The sequence below is a fragment of the Calonectris borealis genome, chromosome 2, assembly GCF_964195595.1.
Source record: "Calonectris borealis chromosome 2, bCalBor7.hap1.2, whole genome shotgun sequence".
In the NCBI taxonomy this organism is placed as follows: Eukaryota; Metazoa; Chordata; class Aves; order Procellariiformes; family Procellariidae; genus Calonectris; species Calonectris borealis.
Window position 1 is genome coordinate 5,559,472 of NC_134313.1, and position 26,590 is coordinate 5,586,061.

Consider the following 26,590-nt stretch of genomic DNA (forward strand, 5'->3'; position numbering starts at 1 on the left):
GCTACTGCCCCAAGCAATGCTTGCTTGTCATTTAGGGCCTGAGTGCATGTGACATTGCTATCACTTTTGTGACCTGAACTTTAGCCTTCCGTGCTTGTCCTAAGAGTGTTCCCATTTCAAGGGTTTGCCAAGTAGCAACACAGTTCCTCCTGTATATGCTCTGAAAATGATATCTCTTGATTTTCAGAAGAGAGTTGTATTTTGAACCAGAGAACCTGTTTCCAAACTAGAAGAGCAGTTCTTAAACTCTTGCACCTCTTGAGTTTAATTGCCTTTGGAATGGCTGGCATTTGAGTTTAATTGCAAATTATTATGCCATAGGATACATATACTTGGTTGCCTTAGACACACAACTGTATCTTACTTAGTTTGAATATGCATATTTTTTGAAGGATGGCTCTGATGACTCAATACCAACATATTCCTCTTTCTTCCCTTTTGGGGAGCTTCTGATTTCAAGTGGACACTCTCAAATTAATGCTGCTGGTGGGTTCGATTTCTGACACCAAATAGAAGTTACTTTTCCCTACTTATTGATTCTGATAGCAATTCTATGGGATGAGATGATCCATAATCTTTGTACAATGGCTATACTACTTTATACTGTAACTCACAATAAGTCACCCAATTTTGTTATATGTGCATTTAAACTTCAAAGTCATTGATAGCTAAAGCTAAATCGTAGTGATGCTTAAGGCTGGGATATTTCTCTGTTGTTAAGTAGCTTCTTAGGAAGTTTTGAATTTCAGAGTAGGCTGATGAAACATTATTGCAGCTGTATGATTGTATTTGGCATTTTGGTATCTGGTTCTGATATTTTTCCATGTGTATTATATTATAATCATTCAATGCTGCTATTTGTGCTTAGTTTCACAAGGAAGAAAAGTTTATAAATAAGAATAAAAATTTGGAATAAAGTTTCTTCTCTGGAGCTTTGTCAGTATTATTTCCTAAGGTTACCAGAAATGCGGTTGGTATATTTATACTGAATGCTTCTAGGGAAATTTGTATTTGAAGGATAGGAGCTGACAAATACAAGGTTTTCTGTGAGAGGTGCCTGTGTTTGCCTTTCTTACAGAAGGGACAGAGTTGTCTCTTTCAGAGTAGTTGGTATAATGGAAAAGTACTCCAGTTGCCAGCTTGCTTTGGTCTGTAGACTAACTAGCTATAGTAGTAAATGGAATTACTCCCTGACACTGGGCAAGGTTTTAAATTTTTCCTTGTAAATTTGTTTCTTAAAAAGATAATGTCAAGGTAATTTGAAATAATAAAACTGTTTCATGTGAATGCTCAAAGAACTGTGGCTTTTTCCATAGAAGTGAATCTGAAAGCTGCGGAGTGAGAATATATAAAGCTGATCAAATGCTATGGGGCTTAATATTGTGCAGGTAGTAATTGCCATGGAACTTCATCTCTTTAAGATATACGCTTCTGTCTAGTTTTAGTAAAAAAAAAAAAACAAATTTCCAGTTATTAAAAAAAGAAAAGTTATTTAGTATGATACTTTTATAATTGGAGTAGGGTATAAAACATATGTATGTGAATGTATGTATATTTATATTTATGCATATTTATTTATATTTATGTATAAATTTTAATTCTGATATATGTATAGTAATTCTGTGGTGTGTTATTGAAATGGTGCTATTCTTTTTTCCCCCCATCTGAACAGCACCCGGCAATGCCATCTACTTCTTGATGTCTTCAATTCTACAGAACATGAATTGACCATCAGTGCTAGGAATAACGAAGATTTAATTCTGCACGCTGGGGAATGTCAGCGGTAAGTGCTTTCAGTATTAAAAGGGCCCTGTTTTTAACCCTATTATTTATTTATTTATATACAATTGATGATATTTGGGGCCTATTTTTCTTTTTAAGCATTGTACACATGTCAAAGAATATAAGAGTTTTATTTTCTTTAAGGTGCATCACTGAGGTCTAGCAATATCTCATGTGAATTTATTTTGGCTATTAATCTAGTAGTACTGAAAATAACAAAATACAAAATAGTTGGTTCTGAGGTGTACAGATGGATATAGCATTGACCCATTTTGTTTAACTCGTTTTTGTAGAATCTTTTAATATAATTTTCATGTGCTCTGGACGTAGTACTGGTGTTAAAACCGGATCTCACTAGTTCGTTATTCTTTCCCAGTTTTAAACAGTCTTTTCTTTATGTAGTTTTCCAGCCATTTAATCAGTTTTCGTAGAAAGAAAACTGCAGGAAAGAAAAATAGAATTGAAGAAAAAGCAATCACAATCTCTGGAAAAAATATTCTAGTTTAAGTAGGCTGTTATGTGTATTGGTTCTTACAACCCTACTATGGTGATGTAAAGATCATTTTGTAGCAAACTATAACCATTATTTGCCATAATATATCTACATAGTATTCCTACTGCTGACTGTACCCTAGGTTGCTTGGTTTGTCTCCTTCAGATGATCATTACATCTAGATGACACCATTTGCATATTGAAAAGATGGAACTGTGAGAAAGGAAATGTTTCCATTTGGTCATACGCTATCTGCACAGTTCTCTTCTTTTGGAGAGTTGTGCTACAGTCTTAAATCATGCAATCAATAAACTTATTTAAAGAGAGATACTTTAATGTCTTCAAATCTCAGTCTGAATATTAAGTTCAAAGTAAAAACACATCAATTGCAAGGCATGCAACTGTCAAAAAGAAGTATAGAATATGTAACAACAGCAGTAAATTTGGAATGCTTTTTGCCTTAGTGACTCTGAAAGCACAACCATGAGAAAATACATTGACTCAAACCAAGGCTGAATTTTCTCAATTTTACTTTATCAAGGAATGGACAAAAATATCAGTAACATACAGTGCTTGTTCCTTTCATTTAGAAAGAATTGGGTTGTTTTTTTTTTCTTAAAAGCAGTCTAAATACTCACCAAAATGTTCGTGTTCTTATACATACTGTCTTGTAATTTTGTTTTTATGCCTCTTGCTATTTCCCATCATTTTTGTAGTTGGTAAACTCCTTGAAATTTTTCACTCCCAACTTTTGGGACAATATGTAACAAAAAGGAATAATGCTACAAATATGGTTATAAAATTACTTTGCATCTCCTTGATTGAATTACCTTTATTTTCCTATGGATTTAATAATTTAAGTTTAAATATTCTTAAATCATTATATTGTAATGGATATAAACACTTTCAATAAGTCTTTTGAAACAGTCATTTATCAAGGCAGATTGTGTATTTCTTGCAAGTATTTAAACCTTTTAAAAATAGTGATTTTTATTCTTACTGCAAAATATTTTATTGTTTTACGCTTGGTTAGAAGTTGCACTGAGTTTTTTTATCAGTTCTAAACTTATTTGTTATCTATTTCTTGAATGATAAGTGCTTTTAATTGTAACAATGTGTATATAGCTCCTATGTTGCTTAGAGTTTTAATTTTTATTCTGATGGATCTGCTACAGAAACTTAGGCAGACCATACACTGGGCCTTAAAATTAGCATCCTCCTCCTAGCAAAGTGCTTTTGTTAATCTTACACACACACAAAAAAAATCAGAAATCTTCCCCCTTTTTTGGAGCAATGGTCTTTGGTCTTTCTTTTTTAACATAGGACTATCGTTCTCAGGAGTTTGCATTTGAACCAAGTGTTTTCAGTCCAGATATACAATGCTTTTTAACAAAGCCTACTCTTAGATTCTCCTTTTATAATTTTTTCTCATCTTTGGACATTGATTTTTTGTTAGTATCTGATTAATATTTAAAGAGAGGCTCTTCAGTCAAGTTCAGGGTTTTTTCCCCTTCGCTGTACCTTCTTGATTCCGTCCTCATTCTTAATGTTTTCTTCATTCCACTTTTATTTAAATTATAACTTTTTTGCCAGCCTTGGTCACTCTTGCTTCCTTTTGTAATTTACTGTCCCTCCATTCATCACCATCATTTTGAAATCTCCTGTCCTGACAAAGTGTAGATAGCAGGAAATTGTTTTCTTCGTTCCTGCTCTTATTGCTGGAGACTCTAAGTGTTTTCATATTCTCTGCCTACAGACCTACAAAGAAGGATAATGCTGCATCCTGCTTACCGCTTGCCCCTTTGCTTCCCACTTTGTACGTTTATAAAGTAAAGTAACTTGGAAGTCTTTGATGTGTTGCTTCTCTTTTTTATATTATGGAGCTGTCGCTGTAGAATATGTTTTGCCCTCCTGTGCCTGGTGAGAGGGAATTTGCAGGGGATTCTTCGTTGCTTTTATGTAAAATGAAGAATGGCAATGGAACGCTCTGGCTGCTACACTTATTAAAGCACTCTCCATAACATATTTGATTTATAACCAAGGTCCACAATTGACTATGAAGCTGGAAACGGGGAGCGTGTAGGAGATGGAAGCAGAAATGCCAAAAAAAGTCTAGGATCAGCAGCAGATCAGTACTGGCACTGCCAAATCTTGCTGAGTCCATGAAGGGCAGTCCCTGGTATCCATCTTATAATATCCATATTATTTGGTGCATTCCAGCCCGCTCTGGTGCTCCGTCTTATTTGTGTTTATGTAAAATGCATCAAATGCATAGAATATTAGACACTCCTTTTACTTTAAGGTCTTAAGTGAAGTTTGCTTCAATTAACTTAAAGGCAGGGAAATAATAACTCTTACAATAATACTGCATATAGTATGAAAAAATGGTATTATACTATTAAGGAAAAATGAGATCCTTTAGGCCATTAAAATACTATCTGGAAAACATATGCCTTTTTGTACAGTAAGATTATACTGCTGACTAGTAAAGTTTATCATTTTAGCTTTCAGAAAACCTTAAGCTTACAATTTACTGTAATTTTTCAGCCATTGATTGGGAATATTTAGTGTGTGCATTGTAACTGTTCTCGGATATGTAAGTAAGTAGTGTTTCTGAGAAGCAACACTCTTTTCCCTCTATTTTAGGATAGAGGAATACATGCTTTGCTCCCTATCATTTTATAGTAAGAAATGATAGTTTGGGCTCAGTCATTATTTTGTTCACTCATTTTTCTGTCTTTTATCATATTTTCTGCGGATACACAAATGGAAAGGATCGGCCTTTCATTTTTTTCCTGTATCCCACGATGTTACTTAGTGATCTTCATGCTCCCCTTTTTGGTTGTCATGTGATATGAAACGTTCCTCTGTGTCCCATTAAGGGACAATTAGTGATATGTTTTACTTGGAGACCTTTTGTTCTCAGAAGATGGCGGTGGTGAGGAGAGAGAACTAAGACTCATTTGGAGGAGAAAAGGAAAAGAAAGGAAATTTGCCCTCCCTCTCCTGTGAGGTGGCATGCTGAAGAAAAGAGAGGGGCAAGGGGTTTGCAGGGTCCTTCGATGAAATCCTGAAAATATAGTTAGGTTTCATTACAAAGCTAGATTCAAAATAAAATTATTTTTTGCGGCTTTACATCTGCAAGAGTTTTTTTAAGCTTTAATATACACAGGGAAATACATTGGACAACTGGTGTCCAGGCAAAAATTTGTCAGGCAAGTTACTCTACTGAAGTTCTGACTGCAGTGAGTGATGCTGAGATGTTGGCAATGTCTTCAATTGATATCAAGTATGTTTGATATACCACACTGCGGCGTCAACATGTTTTGTTAATCTATCCGGTTGAATATGCTTCATGTGATGATGAGGGAAACAAGTTCTCTGATATACGCTATTGGGAAGTTCAGCCTTCAGATATTTTGCTTGACTAGCAGAGCCTCCCGTCTGCAAAGCTGTTTCTTGAAGTAGTCAACTGCACACTGTTGAAGGGGCTTTGCTATGAATGTAGAAATGTTTTGAATGTAATCAGCAGTAAAACTGAACTTGTTTATCACAGTGATGTGGCATTCAACAGGTTGTTCTGAAATGGAAGAATATAGCAGACAGCTCTGGGAGGGGAATTGTATTATGTATGTTACAAAGAAGTGTTGCCACTAGCAGTGATTTTAGTTTATTGAAAAACTTAGGTATGGTAATTATTGTGTTTCTTACTTGATTATCAAACCATTAAAATTAAATTTCATGACAACCCTCATTTATGCGTAAATCACTTCATAATTTATGGTAATAGATGTTATCTCATTATGTGCCCCAGGATATCTCATTTTGTACAACATACCCTGCATTGCCTTTACATTTCTATTCTGTGCACGGTGTGTCTAGCATTTGGCAAACATCGTCGTCAGTGGAAGATTTATCATGCTGATGGTCTGAGTAGATCAATCCTCTCGTTTATCCTTGTGGTGAAACACAACTGAGTTGTTAAAGTCTTCCATGTATATGGGACTCCCCAGTTGGTGGCTGTAGATACAACAGTTTTAGACATTAAGAGTTTTCAGACTATTTTGGCCTTGGTGTGAGGACCGTAGGGATTAAAGCTTGGGACTGCCCAGGAATAGGACTGGAGTGAGGAGTTAAGAAATGAAGAGCAAACAGGACCTGTGTAAGAACAGACTGGAGAAAAAGGGTCAAATGGTATCAGTCATGGAGAAGAAGCTGTGAAGGATCTCTAATCTTTCAGGCATCTTCCTAACCAGAGAGGATATCTTCTTTACTAGATGCTGGAATGAAATCTAGAATTTTTTGAGTGTTGTATTTCCTTGAGAAAAGTAAACGGCCCTGAAGCTTCTGAATAGGTGTTTCACTGGTACAAGCCATCATAAATGAGGAAATCCTTTTATTGGTAATTCAGATGGCAGAGGCTTTTGTGCAAAATTTACAAGTTCTGACAAGTACCGGTGATCCATGTGAATGCTGATGTGAAATAACATGATGGAATATTTTTTTTTTTAATTGGGAGTTGCATAAGAAGAAATAGGCTAAAGAAATGCTACAGTAGCAAAGTCAACACTCAGAAGTTCAGAATTGCCAAGCTTCTTTCTGGGTCGGCAGTTCCTGCCTTTTAGCAGGGTTATAGGGTTAAATGAATGAGTTTACTAATACATATCCACTATAGTAAGTTTTGTTGTTTTTTTTTTTAAAGTCAGCAGAAGCAAAGCTTTTTTCCTCAGTTTTGATAAGTCAACTTTTGTATTTATTGACTTCACCTATTTTTAAATACCTTTTTTGTCAAATTCTAATGAGTCAAGAATAATTAAACAAATTATTGTTTTCATTTTTATACCTCTCATCACACAGTATGGTGTTTCTTTCATCCATGGAAAGTAAAGAATTTTTTAAAAGTCCTTTGTGTGCATACTATTAATGAGGGCCATTGACTACTGCTTAATTATTTTATTTAAATGCGATGATTAATTGAGCTGTGAAGTCTGTGATGTGATATACTGCAATTTCTGCAGCATTAGTTAACAATGCACATACATATTGAAAACATTTTGAAATAAGTCCTCTTGCAAAGGGTCTGAGAATTAAGAATTCTGCCCCTTTTTAAGCCATAAGTTCCCTTCATAAATTTATTGTCCATGTGTAGGTAAATCATGATTGTTATTTCTCGTAGCTGCCAAGTCAGTGTTTAATTTGTGCTTTTGTTTATGACAGGGCATGTTGTCTGTATGAGAGATTAATGATTTTTTCCTTACATTGCTGTTACAGTTTATGTTTTAAAGACAAAGCTGCGATGACTAAGGCTTTGCATGCTGTCATTGAGAGAAAAAATTTCACAGCACTTTCCCTGGCTCTTCATGTTAAGTCCATGGCAAGCTGGAAGTTTCTGAGAAACCTTCAAGTCAAATTAAAAAGTATCAAAGGTTGTATTAACTAAAATATGAAAATCACCTGCTATTTTCAGGGTAATCATTTTTATTTTGTCTTTTACTTGACATTTGTTAAATACACATATAATTTTTTTAAGGCTTGCCTTTTTTTACTAATAGCCAAATCAATCTTTAAACATACTACATAATTTTGAGTGAATAATTAGTTATTTTCAAGAAAGAAATTGAAAAGGAAATGTTTGTTTGGGTAGGAAAGGGTGTTATATCTAGCACTGGTCAGATCCATAGTATGATCCAGTTCTAATATTTATTTCAAAACACTTTTCGAAAATTGGAGATGTTACAGGAAGAATCTGCAAAAATTATAGGCTGAGAAAATAATAAACGTAATAATAAAAAAATAAAGAGCAGTAGAAGGAATAAGAAAGAGAAATTTCATTTTTGGACTGCTTTATACTTAGAGCACTCAAGGAATTCCTGTGCTGAAATGAGGCATGCTTCCCATGAAAAGTTAGTCCAGATGCTCTTTTGAGGTCCCTTCCAACCTTGGCTCTTCTATGGTTCTGATTCTTTGGTAAGGTGCAAAGGCATGATGGGTGATTGCAGGGTGGTTGCGAGTCCTCAGTGCAAGTGTACTGCAAAAACCCAAATGTGATCTGAGAACAGGACAGGCAAATAGAAATAGGGAATAATAAGTGAGAATTATGACATTCAGTTCTGGTCACACGTATACAAGAAAGAGGAGATCAAATGGTAGAAGATGCAGATAACTGGTGAAAATAAAGAAGACGTTGATTTTGGTTTGATAAGCGCTGTAAAATTTGAAAGGGATTATTAATGTATTCTATGAAGTCAGGGACTTCCTCAGGGACAGAGGAGGGCTCTCTTTTAAAGGTTAAGGGAGGTGAGGACACCAAGAAAAATGGAGCTTTGAGCTGTCTATGAATACAGCTAGAAATGAAGAGATTTCCAGGCCTCAGACATCATCAGATTGTTCAGCAGCCTCCCTCACAGAGAAGTGGAGGCAAAGAACCTGACTGCTTCTAAGGTGTCCTCAGCGGAATTGCCAAAGACCTGCCTGCAATTGCCGCACTTTCCAACAGGAAGACCTCTTCCAGTGTTCTGTCCCTGTAACTGATGACAGGAAAACAAATGCCTGTGTAGGTTTTACAGCAACAAATACGTGAATAGATACCTGTTCCTCTCTCTGTTCCCTCCACAGTACAATAACATTCTTTTGTTCTGAAAATGTAGTTATGGTATATTTCTTTAGGCAATGTGCAAGAGAATCTCTTTTCTATGATTTGCATTTGAATTTAGCATTTCTGTTTCTGTCAAAACCACACATATTTGGAACACAAATAAACCTGTCTTCTCTAATTGCTGGTATGGACACTTTCCCCTTTATCAGGTTTGTCTGTGTAAGGTGTTTCTCCCCTCTCCCAGCTTAATTTGAAAGACTCAGTGTATTGCTTATATGAATTGGAGGGTGCTACGCTGGGTAGACAGCTGCTTTGGTATTATATGACTTCTCAGAAGACCTTTCTCTTCTTCCCACTTCTTCAAAAGTAGGTCTAAGCCATTTGACTGTTTTTCTAAATTGGGGGTGGCTAACTCACTGGATCTAACCTGCATGACAGTTTTTCTGACCTCTTTGAACATTGACTTGACCTCAGGAGACCCAATTTGCACTATTTCTAATATTTTGTGTATGCAGCTAGGGAAACAGGAGGTTTGTGAATACAGGCCAAGTTTGTCTCTGACAGGGTTTATTAAGTTTAATAGGGTACAGTATAAACATGGCTAGATAGGTTGGCCCTTATACAAAATATCACACAGATGTAATACGAGTTTGCTATCCTAGTTTTAGATGATCTATAAATCACTCAAAATCCAAAATAGTCATCTTCCTTTTCCCCTTAAATCGTACGTAGATCACAGGTTGTAGGAGGTGCAGGGTTCAAAAGCTCTCTCTTGAAAATGTCAGAATAACGATATCAGAATTCAGATTTAGAAATTATTAAAAAAAAGAGCTCTTTTTTTCCATAAGAGAAACCAGGCTTTTTCCTTCCTTCCTTCATTTCTTCAATACTTGGAAAAATTATTTATTTATTGAAATTTTTGGATGCTAGGCAATTTGTGGAAGCATTTGACAAAGTGCAGGTCTATTAAAAAAATTGGCTGAAGTGCTAATACTTTTTAATTGAGTTTTCATTTTTGTGCAAGACACATGGAAGAAAAAGTAAGAATGTAAGAAAATCCATAAATGTTTCTTTTGTTAGATAGCAATGGAGCAACAAGCTAAACAGGAAAAAATACTGCTTCCTGAAGGAAGTCATAGTTGAAACGGTTTGTGCTTGCCCTTAATTCACACATATTCAAGCCAATAGATTCTTATTGTGGTTTTAGAAAAATCATGTTTCAACATTGATGGATGATGGAAAAAAGTGGCGAATGAAGGTGAACATTATCAACCTTTCACTGCGCATTAGTCCTCTCATTAGAATTAAATAAAAAATACCAATATTCACAGGAAGAAATGATGCCATGGAAAATTTGGGGGTTGTCTATTTTTTTTCTAGTGGACTTTCTGAACATTGAAGGAGCAAGGTAAGTAGTGTTTATCAACATTGTTTTTTCTACTGATGTTTGTCAGTATTTCTGTGAGATGGAAACTTCATCAAAATTTCTGTTTTGTCCCGAACCTACTCAGTGGTCAGCACACCTGAGATAGGCTGTTGCTATCTCTCTTCTTTTAGTAAAGTCCAAGTTGGAAACCTAGGAATACTAAGTGAAATGAGGATAGACAACCACAAGGTAAAAAAAGGTGCCATACAGATGAGTACAGACAAGTAGAGAGGTGCATATCTGCAGTTCTGCTAATATAGTTGGCGCGGCCCAAATGTCTGTAAGACTTGCTTTGCGGTCTAAATTCAAGGTAGGCTGCAAACATTGTTATTGCAGAGGTTATTTCATAATTCTTTCTAATCTAGTTGAATGTGGCACTGCCTAAGGCATGATAGGCGAAGGGAGTTGCGCTGTGCTATGCAGTGTGCCTGGGTGGGAGCAGGGTTGCAAAAAATAAGTATCCCTTGCATGCTGCTGTGCTGCAAACATGAGTCTTTGGGGCTGACTTCCAGATTAGCCCTGCTTTGAGTGAGGGGTCTGAACTGGATGACCTCCAGAGGTCCCTTCAAATCTAAAATATTATTTGATTTGAAAATCTACCTACACATTGATAAACTCACTCTTTCTTCCCAAAGCCAACAGTGTTACGGGCACGTGCCCATATGAATTGGTTCCTCTATCACTTTCTTTTGTCCTCTAAGACTCTTTCTGTCTTCCCAACATTTGTCCTATTCTGTATTGTTGTTTTTTTTCCCTGCCAGAAGACGAATTCCTTTCCTTAGCCTTTCTTCCTTTATTTTTCTGCTGTTACAGATGGCATAGTGCCAGTTTATGGTAAAGCTTTTGGCCTCCAGACTCATGTATTACTTTAAGTAGTGTGTTATTGGGGGTAGCGTGTATTTGCACAGTCCTCCTTCATAGGTCCGATTAGATGCATTACTTTTTCTGTTCACTCACACCTAAAACCTGGTGCCTTGTATGTTCATCTAACAGACGAAAAATTGCTGTGGAATTTATTTTTCTGATAAATTGCACTAATACAGTATTTGGAGAGTTGGAAATAGGGATTGAAGGGTAACTAGATGTGTAGAACCTTTAGAGGTCGTAGGTTCAAATGGCGAAGATAACTGAATAGTTTTAGTCCATTTCCTAATTAACCATCATCTTTATTTTCGGGGAAAAAGCTACCTAACGCATTTCAGGACATTTTTGTTCATGCTGCCAGTAAAAGAGTGAGCATTTGGGTGTAGGTACAGCGCCAGGTCGCACCTGGTTTGATCGATATCTGTAGATAAATAGATTAATTTAGCCTACAGTACTATCAGTATTTAGGAGCACTTGCTGTGTTTTGTGGCTGTGGTGACATGGTGACTGCATTAATGGGATGATAGAAGATTGTCTTGAGTGGCTGCCAGTTACGTCTGCTTTAATGGCCAAAGGATTTATTAAAGTTACACTCTGATGTTGCACTGATTTGGCTTTCTGCCTGCTCTCTAATGTTCTGTAAAAGATCATGGTGGTACAGCATAGATTTCCTGAAGTTGGAAATGAAAATACCCAATTCCTATTAATTTATTTTAGATGATCAAAAGTATAATTAAAATAGCTGGGTTTTGAGTCTTTCCTTCAAAGAGAACAGTCATTTAAAATTAGTGCTTCAGCAGCTTGAATTTATTCTTCAGTCTTGATATCCATTTACTTCTTCCTTCATTAACTGGAAACAAAAGCTAAAACAACAGTGATCTGAAAAGATCTCTGAAAGATGTTATGTAAATGCTATAGTATATAAAGCCTGCTTTTTATGACGTTTTCATTTTGCAGTTATAAAGGTGTCTCCGGAAGTTGGTTTGAAGTGGAGTCTTGGTTTTCTATTTTTCTCCTGATGCCGCTATACTAACTGGGATCGTAGGCAAAAAGTTGAAGCCTTCTTTGGAATAATGCAAGGGTTTATATGTTCTAAAAACAATATTCTGATAAATTTGAATGCAACTTATGATTTGCCCTACAGAACTGTATAATCTTGGCAGGGAATGGGGTGGTGTTAAATCCATAATCTTTCCTCTTCAACCACTTTGTCTTTCCACTCCAGCCTGCTCTTTCGATGGCTGGATCTCCCCAAGGGAGAGCTTTACCCACGTTGGCTTGGTATGCTCTTAGTCCACAACGCAGCATTTGAAGCACATTTGCTCAGTTTTGGAAAACACATACTGCTTCTAATTCGTTTTCTTACAGTTGACAGCTGTAATAAAAATGAAGAATTCTGCTCTAGCTTTGGATTTTTAAAGAATAATAGACAGTTCTTAAACAAGTTCATTGGAGTTGTTTAATTTTCTGGCCCTCAGGACTCTAACTTGAGGGAGAGGAACTCTAAATCTGAGTCCTGTAGTACTTTGATTTCTATCTAGTTTGGTAGGTGTGTTTAAAGCCTCCATATATACGTTTTTTTAAACTACTCCTTGTCTTATATAGTGTTTTCAGGCTATGAAAGATCCCAACGTTATGGAAACATTCCACATTTAATATGTGAATTTTAAGTGACTACCCTCAGGAAAGAGGATGACTTGTAATAAAGAAGGTTAATTACAGGTTTCTTTCTTTTTTTTTTTTTCTTGTGTACGTCTGCATTGGGTAAGTGTGCTGAATTGGGAAAGAGTAAACATGGTTTTATGCCGGGAAGTTGTAGCTCATAAATCCATTGAAGTTCTGGTAAGGAGCTAACAAGCTTCTGGGTAAGGAAGATCTAATTAATATAATTATTGACATATGGCAGAGTTCCCCACCAAAGGCTGATAGAGAATCCAAGCTGCTGTGGGATAAGAAGGGAAAGTTATTAATTGGTTAAGAGAAAGGTGACAGAGGAGTGAATAATGACTTGTAGAGATCAAGTCATCATTGGAGCCCTCCTGGGATCTGGGCTGGGCCTCTTTGGAAACTGTGTGGGAAGAGGAGTGAACAGTGGGCTGGGAGGGTCCCCAATAATAAACTCTGGGCTGTAAAGGGGGAAGCTGACTGCGAGGAATTACAGAAGGACAAGGTAATAAATTGGTAGGTGAACTTCAGTCTTAGTAAATGCAAAGTGATGAACAGGGTGGAAAAAGAATACGAACTTTAAATAGTGAGTGATGAGCTCAGAGCTGTCTTCCACCTCTTAGGAATTGGATGCAGGTTTTAATACATCTATGAAAATGCTGCCCGCGGTTCAATAGTAGTTGAATAGAAACCAACCATCTTTTTGAGCAGATGTATTGTATCAGCACAGGATAGGATGTTTTCACTTCTTTGGTACGATTTCACCAAATGAGGTGGTGATCATTGAAAACTATTTAAGTTGAAAGGAAGTGCTAGGAAGAAAATATTTGCAAAAGGGAACCTAATATGAGAGAGGAACGTAGATGCTGTTACACTTGAGGGGGAAAAAAAGAAAGTAAAAGCAAGCACACATTGTAAATGGAAGAATAAATTATAAAACTATTTCAAGTTTAATAGCCCAAGATGATTGGTAATATTTTCTTTTTCCCTTTCAATTATGAGATTAAATTTTTGCTATCTGGTATAACTATTGGTAAGGTGGTTAAATGGAAACTGGTTTATTGATTCTTATCTTCACAAACTAAATTAGTTACTTCTTGGTGAAGGTTTTGCTATTGTCCGCAGATCTCTTCCTGACTCCTGACCTGAAGGTTTCTGGAGTATTCCCACACATGCAGTTGATGCAGGATTTGCACTGCTGAAGTGCAGCTTTAAGGAGAGGAGCTGGTAATGGGTTGGAGCCTGTTTATACTAGATTATTTGGGGATGGAACAGAGATTTTCCTCACTGATGACAGGTGCTCTTTCAGATTCTTCAAATTCTCCGAGATATTTCTCTGTTCCCCAGTTGCTTATTCTCCTCTTCCTTTCAGAGTCTTCTTTCCCGTGAATTGTGCTGATGCCAATCAGCTAGTCGTAGGTCTGTCCTTTAACTGAGAGGGGAAAGCAGTGGACAAGCAGGAACAGCAACCTTTGCTTTAATATTTTTAAAATCAGCTGAAAAGTTTTATAAATTACATGACAAAATTAAAAATTAGAATCTGGATAAATTCAAATATGCATTGAAACTAGATATACTCAGTATAACAGAATAGAGTGGTTTGTGTGGCTACATGACTTCAATACAATTAAAATAATTTTTCCTCCTTGCTGTATGAGTCTCCAGAAACTAATCTTGTTTTGGAAAGAATCTACTGAGTCATTGCTTGCATGAGGAAATCTTTCTCTCTAAATTACTCCTGCTATAACAGTTTACTAGGTCATCTATATTTTTCCTGAAGTGTTTATTCATTGTTTTTTTTTTCAGTTCAAACTGAAATATAAGTCAACTCTGCAGAAAACATGGCAGAATATTAATTCTGTTAATAGTTGCTGTGAAACATTTGTGATAAAATCCCAGCCATGGGATGTATCTATCTCAGCTAAAACCTTTCCCTTTGACAAATGAGGCCTAACATTATAAATACTGATTCCCAAAGTTTCCTTCCAGGGTTACTTCGTCAGGGAATCTTTGTTCTCAGCCCTATTTTTTATATCAAAATGGTGTTAATGAGCTGTGCATCTCCTGATGAGTTGGCAGAGCTTTCGCAGCTTCGAGGAGATCTAACACCTGCTAATACCAGTGCGAAAGCTTGGCTGCTAAGTTGCCAAGACCACATTTAACCTATTTAAATCGCAAGCTACCATTGATCTGGTTTTCGCAGTGTGTTCTCTTGAGTGCTTTGGTTTTAGGAGATGTATTATTTACAGAAAGATTTTAGTATTCAATTTGCAGTGTTTAAAAGGAGAGAAGCTGCCTCTTTGGGATTGGTAAAGGTAACAAAATACAATTTAGTAATAATTTATTGATAATAATTTCTGAGCTCATAAAGGTCCTTTTAGTAGGATTCTTCTGCTACATGAAGATTCAGTTTGGTATGAACAAAACCAGACTCTTATCAAGAAGAAACTTCAAATGGTATGAAGAGAAAGTTTTAGTGAACCGTATCCGCATTAACAGTGAGGGTAGGAGCAGTGAATGACACCGTATATAAACCAGGTGTATCCCTGTGGTTCTGGCGTAGTTGAATTACCACTTTCAGCTGGCCCAGGTTTTGAGTATGGTGGTACTATTGAGCAAACCTTTCCATCGACGTGTGTAGTTTGAAATTGTAAAACTGTAGAGTGGTTTGGGTTGGAAGGGACCTTTAAAGGTCAACTAGTCCAACCCCACTGCCCTGGACAGGGACATCTTCCACTAGATCAGGTTGCTCAGAGCCCCGCCCAACCTGACCTGGAACACTTCCAATGATGGGGCATTCACAGTTTCTCTGGACAAGCTGGTCCAGTGTCTCACCACCCTCATCATAACAAATTTCTTCCTCATGTCCAGTCTAAATCTACCCTTGTAGATTGCCCTTGTCCTGTCACTACAGGCCTTGGTAAAAAGTCTCTCTCCGTCTTTTTTATAAGCTCCCTTTACATATTGAAAGGCCACAATAAACTCTCCCCGGAGCCTTCTCTTTTCCAGGCTGAGCAACCCAACTTTCTCAGGCTGTCCTGACAGGAGAGGTGTTCCAACCCTCTGACCATTTTTGTGGCCCTCCTCTGGACCCGCTCTAACAGGTCCATGGGTCTTTCTTGTGCTGGGGATCCCAGAGCTGGGCGCAGTACTGGTGGGGTACCAAGGAATTGCAGCAGCACGCATTTCATTATTTTTTCACAGTCCTGAAAAATACGCTATTTAGGGTCCTGATGGGAACTGTGTCATTTTGTGTGTACAGTAATGAGTTAACGCAGGCTTGTCTTTAATGAGGGTGCTTGTGGTGGCAGTGACAGTTCAGGTTTGAAATTGGCTTTTTTTGGTAAATACTAGAAATGGAAGTGAAATGGACTTTGTGCAGAAAAAGGAGAAACCTCATTTTTTAAAGCTGTTCATATTGAATACTTGCTTGTGTGTATTTGGAAAAAGTACCAGACATATATCTGCGATAATTTCTAACTGGTAAAATATATTTTGTAATATATAATTTTGTAAAGATAACAGCTGCATATTGTATTGGCAAATAAGAGAATTTATACAAATTTTTTTACAAATATTTGCCTTAGTTTCAGAATGTCTTGTTTCACAATACAGTAAAATTATTATTTTACTTTAAGTCCTGTGGCTATATCTTTGGGTACGTAGGTGAACCGTTTCACCTTTTGCTACTTGGAGTTTTTGTACGAGTTGTGAGCTAGATTTGTTTTGCAAAGAGTAGACAAACCATGGGTAATGTCTGTAAATCTAACCTGTTCAATTTGAATAAAACTTACGTTGAGGTCTTAACAGTCAGTGACTGAAGAAGTGGAAAGAGAATACAAAATTAGAAAAATACACATATTAAAGCTACTTGTGTAGCAGTTTACTTTCCTGCTGCTCTTTGAAAAAAGGGGCCAGGGAAGAAAACAGTGTCTTTAAATAGCCTGTCAGGCTGCCGCTGCATCTACTTCTTGTGTGACAGATACTGCATTTCTCATTAATGGTACCTTGCAAGTGCCTGTGGTTGCCATAGTAACTATCTCCGAGCCTTATACCTTAAATTTATCCTGACAAAGGTTATTGTGGCAATTCCTACTAATTGGCTTTTTTTGCTGCTGCTATTTTTAATTCATCTCCTCCTCCTCTATTTAAGTTACAGATCCTAAATGGAATGAATTGGCAGAATGGCTGTGGGTGAGAAAATGCTTTACAGGGCAGGACTAATTGGCAACTAAACTCTACGTTTTGTTCTTCAGTGCTTGGTCAGAAAAAACTAAATCATAACTTTCAGTGGTAACTAAAATATTATCTGTTTTGTCCTTCAAATGTTTTGATATGAAATAATATAGATGCTCTTGAAACATGGTTTTGGTTCATGTAGGGTTCTATTGTTTATTACCAAATATTATTCATGTTGTTTATTACTAGATATTACTACCAGCAGAGATACAAGGAAATGAGCCATATCCTGAAGACCTGAAAAGCTAATTTAAAGTAAGTCTTTAATAAACAGAAGATTGCACAATAAGAAGAGTTAGCCTTGTGCTATATTAGCACCTGGGACAGGTGTTGTATTAGTACGAATGCAGTTACCTGGCATCTGCTGGTACAGCAGGTTGAATTAAAAAGTTATTCATAGGCTGATGATATCATTGTTTAATTTCCTGTAGGTGTTTTAGAGGACTACTGCTACAACATTTCCAGTGGCTAAGAACTCTCAAATTTAATCACTTGATTGACTTCAGTTACATTTTCCAGGCTCAGGACTGAGACAGCAACACAGTGACTTGATGAGCAGTCGCAGAGTATTCATTTCATGGATACAGAGCAGCAGAGAAGAAAAGTTACAGGTAGAATGGGGGGCTCTCAAGCACTCTAACTTTTGATAGTGTGGAGAACAGTTCAGTTCTGCTGAACAGCAAGAAATGTGATTGCATCTATGATAAGGTACAAAATGTAGCCATAAAGAAGGCAACATGATAGGACTAAATCAAACCATGCTATTAGAGGAAGGGAAGGGGCAGAGGATTCTCAACTTTTCAGTAAGGTGAAGGATACAGATGCACATTCAACCCATTGTTTTATACTCAGCCGATTTCTGCATGGCAGAGTTCATCCAAAGGTGCAGCCAGCAGTCATTTGACCTTTTTCTTTCTTTTGAGACATATGAGAAAAACTTTTAAAACTTCACAACCTTTAAACATTGAACTTCCTCATTTTAATATCTTCAGTTCAGTCCTGATGTAGATCAGCACTTAAGTTTAGGGCACAGCAAACTTAAAAGATGTAAGAAATGTTTTTTCACAGTTGACCACTTCCGAAATGTTAAGGCTGATGCATTCAATTGCTTTGAAGCCCAAGAATACATCCACTAGAACTTCTTAGAACAATTTAATTTTCTTTCTGTGCTTTGTCAGAAGGAATTTACAAGGACTGTAAATTCATGTCTGGGAAATTTGCTGCAAAGCTAGAAAGGTCCCTATGGAAATTTTTAAAAAAAAAAAAAAAAAAAAGAGATTTGGGAATTATATACCTCCTAAGGGCCATGCAGGGGTATGTCTCATTCAGCATTGTTTCTTCTGGTGTATAACTTTGACCAGAAGCCTCTTTTTCAATAACAAAAACAAAATGGAAAGCTCTGGAGATAGTCATTGGCTTCCAGCATTTTTAATTCTCCTCCTTCACCTTGAAGGATAAGATGAAGGACAACTCTATGCTAAGTAGGTGGACAGGATTTATATCTTGTTTACAGTAAGTCTGCCTTTTGTATAATTTAAAATGAAGGTAACAGAGCTTTGTGGGATACAAAATTAATATTTTGTCACTATGAAGCCAGTTCAATGTGCTTCTGAGGAAACCTCATTCTCTTTCCTTATGTATTTTGACGCTACAATTCCTAACACACTGTTGAGCTTTCTAGATTTTCCTATATTCTTCACTTGGTATTTCTGAACAGGAACAGAATTCAGAACTGATATTTGCTCATTTTTTGGAAACTTCAGTCATTTAATGTAACAGGTAGTGAACTGGAATAGCAAAGTCCTTCTCGCATGTTTTTTCATCCATATGCTTAAGTATGTTATAAAAGAGGTGTATGTTGTCATTGGGGGCCTGAGAGACAAAATGGTAAGCGATTTTCTGGCTGTCACTCAGCAGGAAAGTGCCAAGAGCAGAAACACAATCTGCCTTTCTGGGTTTGCTGTAGCCGTTGCCGTTGAGTGCTGAATTCACTGCCCTGGCAGCAGCTGAACATGTACCGTTTACCTGAATGTAGATATACACGCAGTGATACCAAGAGCTGGGATGTATAAAGAGCAGCTTGAAGATTTCCAGAAGTTTTTACTTTACATCAGCAATAGTGGTCTGAAATGTAGATGATGATTTACAGTGACGTAGAAAATTACAGCATCGGTAAAGACAAATCGTTTCGTCCTGTGATCAGTCCTGGAAATGCCAGAACCCTGTTGGAAATCTAAGATTAAGTATGGATTGAAGAAAACAGCATTCACATGCTGTTACAATTTTTTAACCTTTTGAGGCATTTAAACTTAAATTTTATATAGCAAATTATACTAATTTGCTGCGTAAAAGAATTTCTAGCTGAACACCCGCTGAAGACTTTTTCTTCTTGTGTTGACTTTTCTATTGTGTTGAACATTAACTATAATTTTTGTTTTTCTCAGCAATTTTATATCTTCGTTTTGTTTATAAATCCATTGTCAATGGGATGTCTTTTTCCTGTGTGTGTTCTCCCTGACAAAGTGATTCTGGTCAGCACTTAGGTTTTATACTTGCTGCTGCAGGAATTACAAAAGATTAAGGAATAATGCAAAGTTATGGAAAAAGAAGAAAATACTAATTTAATTTTAATATGGAAAAAGAAGAAAATACTAATTCTCAACAGCGAATGTGTTCTCAGATCTTTCACTTAGGCATACAGAATGTATCTAATACTAATTTAATTATTGTTAGGGGAACTATAAAAATTATTTTTGATACTGTGATAGAATATAATACATTGTACTGAATTAAGAACTGCATGTTTTATTTTTCATAAAATAGTTTCATCCTAAGACCACTACAGTTAGTGTCTTGTGCAATGCCCCAGAAAAGAGGGAAGTCACAGAAACAAAAAACTATCTGTAATAATAAGATTGAATCCTGACTGATTCCAAACAGGTAGCATAGTTTTGAAAATACTGCATTTTCTTCACCGAGTAAGCATTGGAGTATCTTGATCAATGTACCTAACAAAGCAGTCTTGGAGTTTGGCTGCAGGGAGAGAGATTTTTAGGAAGAGCTATTTGTGATAACTCAGCAGAAGGCTGGTGTAGAGTGGAAGCGACAGGAAAGACTACTTTTTACTAAAACACTGACCAAATCTTTGACAAGCATAAGGTGCTGAAGAAAAGTCTAAGGTAACAGTGACTTTCCATGGAAGTTAGTCATATACCCGATTTTAAAAGAATTTCAGTTTGTGTGCAATAGGTGTTTAGTGTGATTTTTCAGAATCTGCTTTGCAGTCTGTCTTAAATCCTAGATCTAGATAATTCCAGATAACTAAGCAGATTTAGAAACTGAATGGAGTACTCAGGCAGTTAACACATTTCTGTGTCTTCTTGCCATACAAATCCAATTTATGAATGACTCACCATAAGAGGTTTGTGAAAGCTCATGGAAGGTAATGGTCTAATAAAATCTGCAACAAAAATTAATTTGTTTAAAATGACATTAAATTTTATCTTCATGCATTAAAATATAAATCATAAGCTCCTGACAGCTTGAACCATTCAAAGTTTTTTCTTTGTATTATTAATGACAATAGATACAGTTTAAATACTCAGGACATTTATTTAAGACTATTTTGGTTTGGATGTGAATGCTCCATCAAAAATATAAATGAAATGTGTTTTCACAGAATCATTCATAGAATCATTTAGGTTGGAATGGACCTCTTGATGTCATGTAGTCCAACCCCCCCTACTCAAGCAGGGTCACCTAGCACAGGTGCCCAGGATCGTGTCTAGTTGGCTTTTGAATGTCTCCACGGATGAAGATTCTACAGCCTCTTTGGATAACCTGTTTCAGTGTTTGGCCATCCTCACAGTGAAAAAAGTGTTTTCTCATGTCCAGATTGAATTTCATGTGTTTTAATGTGTCCAGTGCCTCTTGGCCTGTCACTGGGCACTACTGAGAGGAGTCTGGCTCCCTCGTCTTCATTTCGTATCACATATTTATACAAATTGATGAAATCCCTCCCGACCCTTCCTTTCTCCAGGCTGAACAGGTCTCGGGTCTCTCAGCCTTTCCTCATATGAAAGATGCTCCAGTCCCTTAATCATCTTAGTGGCCCCATGCTGGACTTACTCCACTAAGTCCGTATCTTGTACTGGGTAGCCCAGCACTGGACCCAGCACGCCAGATAGTCTCAGCTTTTCTGGGTAGATGGGAAGGATCACCCCCCTCGACCCGCGGGACACACTGCCTAATTCAGCCCAGGATGCTGTTGGCCTTTTTTGCAACACAGGCACATTACTGCCTTGTGGTCAGCTTGTCTGCTAAGAAACCAAGGTCCTTCTCTGCTTTCCAGCTGTTTGGTTCCCAGCATAGAATCATAGAATCATTAAGGTTGGAAAAGACCTCTAAGATTATCGAGTCCAACCATCAACCCAACACCACCATGCCCACTACACCATGTCCTTAAGCACCTCATCCACACGTCTTTTAAATACTTCCAGGAATGGTGACTCAACCACCTCCCTGGGCAGCCTGTTCCAAGGCCTGACCACTCTTTCAGTAAAGAAATTTCTCCTAATGTCCAGCCTAAACCTCCCTTGGCGCAACTTGAGGCCATTTCCTCTCGTCCTATCGCTTGTTACTTGGGAGAAGAGACCAACCCCCACCTCGCTACAACCTCCTTTCAGGTAGTTGTAGAGTGCGATGAGGTCTCCCCTCAGCCTCCTCTTCTCCAGACTAAACAACCCCAGTTCCCTCAGCCGCTCCTCATAAGACTTGTGCTCCAGGCCCTTCACCAGCTTCGTTGCCCTTCTCTGGACATGCTCCAGCACCTCAATGTCCTTCTTGTAGTGAGGGGCCCAAAACTGAACACAGTATTCGAGGTGCGGCCTCACCAGTGCCGAGTACAGGGGCACGATCACCTCCCTACTCCTGCTGGCTGCACTATTTCTGATACAGGCCAGGATGCCGTTGGCCTTCTTGGCCACCTGGGCACACTGCTGGCTCATGTTCAGCCGGCTGTCAACCAGCACCCCCAGGTCCTTTTCCTCCGGGCAGCTTTCCAGCCACTCTTCCCCAAGCCTGTAGCGTTGCCTGGGGTTGTTGTGGCCGAAGTGCAGGACCCGGCACTTGGCCTTGTTGAACCTCATACAGTTGGCCTCAGCCCATCGATCCAGCCTGTCCAGGTCCCTCTGCAGAGCCTTCCTACCCTCCAGCAGATCAACACTCCCGCCCAACTTGGTGTCGTCTGCAAACTTACTGAGGGAGCACTCGATCCCCTCGTCCAAATCATTGATAAAGATATTGAACAGGACCGGCCCCAGTACTGAGCCCTGGGGAACACGGCTCATGACCGGCCGCCAACTGGATTTAACTCCGTTGACCACAACTCTCTGGGCTCGGCCGTCCAGCCAGTTTTTTACCCAGCGAAGAGTGCACCTGTCTAGGCCATGAGTCGCCAGCTTCTCTAGGAGAATGCCATGGGAGGCAGTGTCAAAGGCTTTACTGAAGTCCAGGTAGACCACATCCACAGCCTTTCCCTCATCCACTAGGTGGGTCACCTGCTTATAGAAGGAGATCAAGTTGGTCAAGCAGGACCTGCCTTCCATGAACCCGTGCTGGCTGGGCCTGATCCCCTGGTTGTCCTGGACATGGCTTGTGAGCGCCTTCAAGACAAACCACTCCATAATCTTCCCCAGCACCGAGGTCAGGCTGACCGGTCTGTAGTTCCCCGGATCCTCCTTCCGGCCCTTCTTGTAGATGGGCGTCACATTGGCTCTGATTAAATCTGGTTATTTTACCAAAAAAATGGCTTAAATCCTGCAAAAGGTAATTAACTTCATGTGCTACAAAGCCATGTGTACCATTTAAACACTATGATTTTCTTTTCATTATCAGAACCTGGAATCTAGTGGTTCTGGCGAGGATTAGTGCTCTGCCTCACCTTTCCAAGCTCCTTTTTTGAATCTGGTTTTCTAACAAAACAAGTTTGATGCAATTGCTTTTTCTGTTCTGTCACTACTAAGTTTTGAATTCACCAGTAAATTGAGGAATAGAGGTCTCAAAGGTAGATTTAATTCCTAAAATCATTGATGGGTAGAGGGGAAAGAGAAAAATCACTGCCGCTTTTCTGGGAAAGACAGGCAGAATTTAGTGAATGTATATTTGATTTGACACCTGGAGCTTTTTGGTTGTTTGGCAGGGAACATGCAGAAATCAGGTCTGAAGTTAGAGGATAAAGAAGAGTGAAAGAACACAAATCCTTATGAAACAGACTTTATTATTCTTTCTGCTTATGAAATAACTTCTTTGACTAAAGTAGTGTTCTCTCAAATTTCTCAGAGGGCAGGATTTTGACCAAATACTTCCTGTGCTTCTGTTTTACCTTTGTTAAAAAAGATTCCGAGTTTTTATCCCCACCTGAGATAACTTCTTATATTGTCTTTAAGGAATATAGTAACTTGACAAAGAACAGAATCCTAGTATTAAATGTACTCTTTCTGTAAAGGACCAAGTTTTCTAAGACACGATTCTTTTAAGATGCTATGTGCCTTCTGCTCCTATGTCTTTGAAGAGCAGTTTTAGAAGTTCAAGCATTTATCTCTGCTTCTGATGGGACTCGATCCTGAATGATGAAAGGAATAGGAAGGTTCCCCACAGAGCAGCTGATGAGTGAGTTGTGTAAGATGAGGATGCTGGAAGTCCTGCCTTAACTGACTGTCCTGGTTTTGGCTGGGATAGAGTTAAATTTCTTCCTAGTGCTGCGTTTTGGATTTAGTATGAGAAGAATGTTGATAACACACTGATGATTTTAGGTGTTGCTAAGTACCCTATAGTCAAGGACTTTTCAGCTTCCCAAGCTCTGCCAGCTGCACAAGCGGCTGGGAGGGACCATAGTCAGGACAGCTAACCCAGCTGTATTCCATACCATATGATGTCATGCTCAGTATATAAATAAAAGGTGTGGTCCAGGAAGTAGCGATCACTACTTGGGTATTGGTCGGCAGGTGGTGAGCAATTGCACTGTGCATCACTCATTTTGTGTATTCTACCACCATCATCATCATCATCATCATCATCAATCATCATCATCATCATCATCATCATCATCATCATCATCATCATCTTTCCCCCATCCTACTGTGGGGTGGAGGGGGGTGAGTGAGTGAGCGGCTGTGTGGTGTTTGAGTAGGTGAATCACAGAATCAGTCATACATTTATTTTGATGGAGCAAAAGTTCTATAAGTTTCTATACAGCACAAGTTCATTAAAAGAGTAATGGTTTTGTTATTAATACCTGAGTATTTACGGCAATCTTACTAGTGTGTTGTCAAACCTGCTTAAAATCATTGAATTTACTTAAACTCAATCAATTTATGTCAGGTTACAGCAGTAGAGGTGGGACTCTGATGCTTTGTCCAAGCTCTACAACAGAACACAGATTCTGATTATATGCTGTGTGTACTAAATACGTAAAATACATATGATTTGGGGGAACGTGTGTTAGGGTCTCAGTTCATCTTTGGAAGAGGAAGCGGTTCTGCAGTCCTGATCTCTGTACCGTCTTTTGGTGAAGGATTGAGCCTTGGTACTTCCACTGCATGTGTCACAAAAATGACCGTGTCAGATCCAATTAAATACTGATTTAGCCATAATCCTGTATGTAACTGAAGCTGGTAGGAAATTGTTTCAGAGGAATTGAAAAGAACAGAGTGCATACACTGAATCTGAAAAAAAGTTGTAATTTTCTATTAACATATTTTACTCTGATGAGCTAGTTGAACAGTTAGACTGAAGCATGTTTAGCTTTGATTTAGACTCCTAAAAGTTCTGTCAGTACCTGGCAAACTTACCAAGTGATCAGCAATGCCTTGCAGACTATCTGTGAGCTGTGTTGCATGTCATAGTATAGCTCCGTATCTACTATCAACAATACTAATGCCGTGAAAAAGTACATAATTACAATTCTGTAGTTGAAAATACATTGCATTAAAAACTAACAATGAATAGAATATGCTTTTCTGAATATACTGAAAAACAAACATGCTGAGAGCTAATCATTTGGAAATGCATGATTTTTCAAGTCTGGTTCAGATCATACAAATGAAACCTATTCACATCTAAGTGTTGTATCTAATACGTTTACACAGACGTAATGGTCTTGCACAGAAATAGTGATCATCTACGGGGTTTTAAAATCATTTAAAGTAAATAATACATACTATGACAGCATTCTGTTGCTGGTCTGAGATTTTTTTTTTTAAAATCATCATTTACTGTTACACACATATTTCATTGCACTTTTTTTATGTTTTTCCTTGCTTCAGCTCAGAAATAAGTCTGACAAGTTTCCAAACCCAGTCTTGTTCTCTTAGTGTTTAAAGCAAAACTAATTATTGTCAAAGGTCTTGAATAATGTGCAGAACATGCTGATAAAGAAATAAATGGTATAACCTAGGAGAAACAATACTTCACCTTTCAGAAACAGTTTTAGAAAACAATAGCAACATGCACAAGATGATAAAAAAGCAGTAGAATGCTCAGCCAGAGTTCTCTGACTGGAGCCTCTGCTGTCATTAAACTGCTTTTGTACCATCCAGGTAAGCAAAGAGGGTACAGAACTGCCTTCAGCCAGCAAGTGAATAATATCCTATTTTAAGAAATTCCAAGTAGACAATATGATCTTTGGGGTATTGTGTCTGGGCAATGGATTAAAGTTGGATTAAGCCCAATTTTTCAGACAGGAGAAAGTTGTAATTAAGCAAATGCTTAATTACAAAAAAATAAAAAAAATGTGTTCTGACCTGGCCTGAAGCTTAGAAAATCAGAGAACCTAAATGGTCTACAAGTTTAGGAATAAGGTGTGTCCATGGCCAGAAGTGAGGCTGAAGACAGGAGACCATGAGGTTCATGCCGAAAACTGTAGTCATGTGAAAAGAGCAAGGGCAGAGCTTTGGCTAGGTTGGGTGATTGGATCAGAAGTGGAAACTGAAATTGGAGCCCAACAAGCCAGACATAAAAGCATGGAAAAAACCAAAGCTGCCACAAATTAGACATTTTCTAGTAGAAATAAAGTGTTGTTCTCTCGATTGCGATGTAAATAAAAAGCAGCAAGGGTCAACTGTCTCAAAGATAGCACAAATATTATAGATGATAATGATGCAGACGTTCAGATTTGATCTTGATGAGATGTTTGTAATCCTTGTTAAGACTGTGAAATGGAAGAAGCAGGGATTAGGTTGGAGAGTATAAAAAACTGATCTAAGGAAATGAATTTGAAATAGTATGTTTGGATAACACATTCAGTCATTTCAGATTTAGGCATAGAGATTGTGTTCGGGGATGGAGAAGATAAAGAGCTGGGATTTCTTAGACTGGAAAGAAACTTGCATTATAAGGAAATGATCTAATAAAATGGAAATGTAGAAAGAAAAATGAGTGAAAGAAGTGAGAATGTAGGAATCTACATTCCTATGCAACAGGAAGGTTAGTGTTGCTGAAATAGCAAAAAACATCAGAGGAGAGAAGG

The 26,590-nt window shown here is 37.8% G+C and overlaps 1 protein-coding gene across 17 annotated transcripts in view; it reads left to right on the top strand.

Moving 5' to 3' along the window:
* Window positions 1-26,590, top strand: part of TRAPPC9 (trafficking protein particle complex subunit 9) — a 542,043-nt gene that overhangs the window by 196,790 nt on the left and 318,663 nt on the right. For 13 of the 17 annotated variants that reach the window (XM_075141098.1, XM_075141106.1, XM_075141108.1 and 10 more), the window contains one exon: window positions 1,673-1,783. In XM_075141098.1, the coding sequence (XP_074997199.1) occupies window positions 1,673-1,783 (111 nt within the window). Of the gene's footprint in view, window positions 1-1,672; window positions 1,784-4,031; window positions 4,486-7,546; window positions 7,731-10,201; window positions 10,227-17,253; window positions 18,768-26,590 lie in introns of those variants that run through there. The other 4 variants (XM_075141112.1, XM_075141116.1, XM_075141110.1 and 1 more) reach the window with 4 other exon arrangements.